The sequence below is a fragment of the Hevea brasiliensis genome, chromosome 8 (assembly GCF_030052815.1).
Source record: "Hevea brasiliensis isolate MT/VB/25A 57/8 chromosome 8, ASM3005281v1, whole genome shotgun sequence".
In the NCBI taxonomy this organism is placed as follows: Eukaryota; Viridiplantae; Streptophyta; class Magnoliopsida; order Malpighiales; family Euphorbiaceae; genus Hevea; species Hevea brasiliensis.
In genome coordinates this window covers 96991541-96997540 of record NC_079500.1, presented here as the reverse complement: position 1 = coordinate 96997540, position 6000 = coordinate 96991541, and the positions used below count along the sequence as shown (strand labels likewise).

At 30.6% G+C, this 6000-nt stretch overlaps 1 protein-coding gene across 1 annotated transcript; it reads left to right on the top strand.

Moving 5' to 3' along the window:
* The first annotated feature begins 500 nt into the window (after nucleotides 1–500).
* Nucleotides 501–2208, top strand: LOC110647424 (aspartic proteinase PCS1). Its single transcript, XM_021801234.2, has one exon. It carries the CDS (start codon nucleotides 709–711, stop codon nucleotides 2035–2037), a length of 1329 nt encoding a protein of 442 aa, XP_021656926.2. The 5' UTR covers nucleotides 501–708; the 3' UTR covers nucleotides 2038–2208.
* Nucleotides 2209–6000: the final 3792 nt, after the last annotated feature.

Below are 6000 nucleotides of genomic sequence, written 5' to 3'. Positions count from 1 at the left end.
TTACTTATTTTTTAACTTTTAGCTCAAATATATTTTTTAATTTATAAATAAGTACATACCGCTTAAAATTAATTTTTAAATAATCTTTTAATTAATAAAAAGTAAAATAAAATAAATAATTTTTTTTTTCATAAGTCATTTACTTATAACTTTTTTATAAATCAAATTAAATATCAATCTATTTATAATTTTTTATTTATAATACATTTAAATCAAATCAAATACTGTTTAAAAAAAATAATTATGAAAAACACTTGAACTATATATATCTTTTAAAAACTATTTGTCTAACTACTTCACCAAACACATACTTATCCTTATCAATAATGTTGATTGATCATAGCCATCATTATCTTAATTAATTTCATGAGTTCCTTCACTTCACATGAAATTTTTTAACTAAACTTAATTTATTATAGACTAAAATACAATTATGGGACTTATAATAAAATCCCACTCCACAGGAGCTTGTCATTTTTAACTTTTATGTCCAACCATAAACAACCCAAGTCACTCTCCGACACCTAATTAAATTCTCCTTTGTTAATTACCAACAAGATTTTCTAATCGTCCCAAACCCTTTCAATGCAAACTTAAATATATATATAACACAACCACACGGCAACCCCACCCAACAATATCTACGTACCATCTTCTTCCCTCTCTCTCTGTTCTCCTGCTACGAGAGGAAACACCAAGAAAACCCACATGGCATCTGATCATTTTCTTGTTAAGGTAGTACTACTCTTCTTCGTTTTCTTGCAAGCCAAACGTTGTCTTTCTTTAAAGCAAGAATCTTTGATATTGCCTCTCAAAACCCAGAAACATCCTCGTTTCTCTACAACAAGACACTTCACCAGCACCTCCTCCGCCCTCGCCACCAACAAGCTCTTGTTCCACCATAATGTTTCTCTCACAGTCTCCCTGACTGTTGGTTCCCCTCCGCAGAATATTACCATGGTACTTGACACAGGCAGCGAGCTCTCTTGGCTTCACTGCAAGAAAGCACAAGGCTTGAACTCCATCTTTAACCCCGCCACATCTACAACTTACGCTGAAGTCCTCTGCTCTTCTCCTACCTGCAGGACCGGAACCCGTGACCTTAACATACCCGTTTCCTGTGACGCTGCTAAGCACTGTCATGTCATCATCTCCTACGCCGACGCTTCCTCCATTGAAGGCACTCTCGCGTTTGAAACATTCAGTATCGGTTCCTCCAATCGGCCCGCCACAATTTTCGGGTGCATGGACACGGGTTTCAGTTCAAATACAGAGGAAGACGCCAAGACAACCGGGCTAATGGGCATGAACCGTGGGTCATTATCATTCGTGAAACAAATGGGGTATGGAAAATTCTCTTATTGCATATCGGGTCTGGAGTCGTCCGGTGTTCTGCTCCTCGGAGATGCCAGTTTGTCTTGGCTTAAACCACTAAACTACACTCCTTTAGTTCAAATCTCAACCCCATTACCGTATTTTGATCGGGTCGCTTACTCGGTCCAACTCGAAGGCATAAAGGTTGGCAACAAAATCTTATCACTGCCGAAATCTGTTTTTGTACCGGACCATACCGGAGCAGGACAAACCATGGTTGATTCAGGCACCCAGTTCACATTCTTGTTAGGTCCGGTTTACACAGCTTTAAAAAATGAATTTTTATCACAAACCAGAGGGATTTTGAGAGTTTTAAATGATCCGAATTTCATATTCCAAGGGGCAATGGACTTGTGTTATTTGATGGAATCGTCCCGGCCGAGATTGCCCGCATTGCCGACTGTGAGCATGATATTTGAGGGTGCGGAAATGAGTGTATCGGGAGAGAGACTGTTGTATCGGGTACATGGTGAGATGAGGGGGAATAATTCAGTGTGGTGCTTTACATTTGGGAACTCAGACTTGATGGGAATTGAAGCATCTGTGATTGGAAATCATCACCAGCAAGATATTTGGATGGAGTTTGATCTTGAAAAATCTAGGATTGGACTTGCTGAGGTTAGATGTGATATTGCTGGTCAAAAGCTTGGCTTGCACAAGTAAAATTAAAAAAAAAAAATAAATTGTATAAAAAATGGTGGGGCAATTGTACATACATGAAAAATTAATAGATTAGGGCTTTTGATATTGAAATTTGAAATTGTTCTAAGGCAAGGCATTATCACAACAGAGTTGTACCGTGGAAGTTGACCTAAGATTTTTTTACTATAGTTATTATGGTTGTTATGTTTTTATTATAAAAAATTAATATTATTTTTTTAAAAATATTGTTTTAATCTCTTAATTTTAATTTTAAATATTTTTTATTTTAATAAAAAATATATATAATTTAAATGCTATTTTATAAATCCTAGTTGTTGGATATGAATGTTTTTGAAATATTTGTCTTTTTTTTTTTTTTAAGGGATTGGAGAACAGCGACTCAAATCTAACACCTATCAAGTAAGTAATATGCATATTATCATAATATTTAAGGTGATCATGGCTAAGGAGCTACAAGGTTTCGATTTTTGAATTACTAATTCAGATTCAATAGAATAAATGGAGTATAAATATTATAAATTTTAATATTTATAATCATGTTTTTTTTTAATTTAAAATTCATTAAAATCATAATTGAATAATAAGATATTTTAGTTTCAGTTCAATTTCGATTTTGATAGTTATTTTTTTTTTTTTAAGAAAACTCTATTTTAGACTTCTGATTTCAATCCTATTTAAAACCAATGTTAATCAAACTTGTTGTTGGGAAGGCCTAAGTGCAGGTTTCACCTTATTATTAAGATGGCCCATTTCTGAGACTGTGACAGCTTGAAAAGCAATGAATGTTAGAATATGATTTTTAACTGAAATTTGATTTATTTTTCAAATGGATGACTCTGAGTTTCTGTTGGAGTTGGTGAAGTTGAAGCCAGAGAATCAAAATATGGTCAAATTTTTTAGGCTTGGTTTTAATATTTAGAAGCAGGGGGCTTTGTGGGTGCCAGCCCATTTTGCTTTGATTTTTGCAGGGAGCAAAAGGCTACCAGCAGTCTGCATATGCGCTGTTTCATGTACAATAGATTGTCACAGATCGATGAATCTACCAAAATATCCTGCCATCCTCATTGGCTAAATTATGAAATTTCCAATTTGCAGGCCTTTCTTTTTCTGACCATAGGTGATTGTTTTTCCCCTCGATGTGTGAGAGTACCAGGGAAGTGATGTTGATGATTGAGTTTTTTTTTTTTTTTGGGGCTACGAAATATTGCATGAATCATTAGGCCCACGATCAATGGTTGACATATTTGATTTAATCAATTCATACGAGGAGAAACCTTTTACTAAACTCGAAATAAATCTCAAGATATTGAGATTGTGAATAATTCTTACAACTTATTTGAAATGAAGTTTTTAAAAATAAAGGATACATTTTTAAAGTATCATATTTATTTGGGAGAAAATATATTTTTAAAAGAGATAAAATTTTTAGAAATTTTAAAGATTTAAAATTATCACTTTTTCAACTCACTAAATTGATGGGTTGTGAGGTTTTATTATATTGCCTTCCATTACCTTACCTTTATAAAATTTTCTCTCACTCTATCCAAACACATATATGATCAATAGTCTACATATTAGTCGGAGACAATATTCAGTCTTAACACGTTGATATGGTACGGATGATTAAACCAGGATTAAATACATCCAACACTAAAAGCCTAAAACTTTTGTCTAATATGAGACAAATATTTGGTAAATTATATAAATGGCACCTCAATTCAGGGACATTTGTGATGTTGTTCTTCTCTTTGGTGGGTAATAGATACTAAATTCAGGGATCGGATCGGCAAAAAAGAAAAGTACCGAGTAGGTTAGATGACCATCACTCCGATATTTAAGTCAGTAATGGGAGCTGGATAATAGAATGGCTGAATTACAGTAATCACAATAATAATCAGATGGCCTAGTATGCATATCTGGTGACCCTTATACACGTTTTTAAGATAGTTTTCTATTAGGACTATGAGTTTCGAGATTGAGTGTAATTATGAGTCTTTCTTGAGTTCTCAAGTGAATGTGATTCTAATCCTAGCGGATATCTTGAGATCTTTATCCTTGATAGTGATCCAAGTATCGCTTGGTATATTTGGGCGACTAATTTCTTTGACCGAGTATCTGGGTTTTAAAGTCTGTTACTCAGTTATCCGCTACTTGTCTTTTATCTTTATTTTGGCTACAACTAAATTAATGTGATAATAAGATATCTAAATTTTAATTTATAATATAGAACCCTTAATTTTTAATTTAAGTAATATAAAATTTTTGTGACTTTCAGCAGCAACTGGTTTTTAAAATGTAACTTAGGGTAAATAGATTATAGGTTATTGAAATTGATTTGTGCAATTTAAATTATTGAGATTGTGGATAAAGAGAGAACAAGAGAGAAAGAAACTAGCAAGAAATTAATTAAGAATAATATTTTACAATTAATTAAATATTTTTCTTGACGATTGTTAAATTATTAGAGAGAAAATATAACTTTTTTTAATCTAATAAATGCTACATTAATAAAAATAATTTAAAAATCAACTACTAAAATTACAAGTAGTTTTATATTATTTAAATTAAAAATTAAAAAAAAATTTTTTTTTCTTCAAAGCCAAAAAATAAGGGCTCACTGGGTATGACGCCCATAGCCCCATTAGGCTCGAAGCCCAGAGTCACTAGTTGACGTCATCGATTTAATCAAACCTCATAAGAAGGGACCTATTACCGAACTCGAGATGACAGCCAATAAAGCGAACCATTGGATAATCCGATGCTGCCTTCCATTTCACTCTTAAGCAGAGGCAATATTTAGTCACAAATTAAAATTTAAACACGTTGCTAATATATAATTTGGAGATGGTATATGTATAATTTAGTTAACAAATATTTGATTATGAATGTAATGACATTAATGAATTATTACTTTATTATTGAATTATAATCACGTGACTAGTTTATTTATTAATATGAAGTTTTTTTTATATAGATAAAATACGTGTATATACGGGCTAATGACAAGAATAAATTATCATTAAAATAATAACAATTTTAATAAAATTCTTATTCCTTAATACGAAGGTTAAAGATAATAATTTACCATTGTTAAATACTCGTCTCATTTGATTTTAATAAAGACAGAATTTTTTTTAATACTTAATAAATATTTAAAGAAAAACGAAATTATTAAAGTTTTTTTTTTCCCTAATTTTTACTAAAGTTCAAGTTTTTTTCCCCCTAATTTTTAAAGCATAGATAATGAGAAAGATCTTGCGTTTAAGCCTTCCTATTTGATTCTATTAGATAATTTCAACTCAATTTAGGTTCATAATTGAGAGGAGGTGATCGAAATTAGTCACCTCCTTAAAATCGACTTAAATTTTTAATTTTAACAGAATATCACTAATTTTTCTGTCCAATGTTCTATACCAACTAGTAAAATTCCTTAAATACATTGCAATGAACTTAATATATTTTTTTTAATTAATAATGTGGTATTCTCCTGCACAAAGGAGTAAAATTAAGTTGTTGTTTGACTTTATTTATATAAATTAGCTTATAAGCAAGCTAATTTAAATTTATAAATATTTAAAATTTTAAATAGTTATGTATTTGGTTAAAATATTTATAAATGACTGATAAGCACTTAATGTGTTTAGAGGGTGCTTCTCTTAGCTTCTTACTTTTAACTTAAATTTAACTTATAAGTTAATTTAAAAATAAGTAATTAATTGTTTAATAAAAATAATTAAAATTAACTTTTAAATAATTTAAGTGTTTAGTTAAAAAGTGCTTAAAGTAACTTAATTTATCAAAATGATAAAAAAAGATATATCATTGAGTGATGTGGTCCTTAAAATACGGATAACATTTATATTTTAAAAAGTTATTAGAATAATATAGTCTTTTACTTAGTCAAAATATAATTTTAAAATAAGTAAATAAGTCATAAGTAAGGAGTACCTTACTTATGACTTC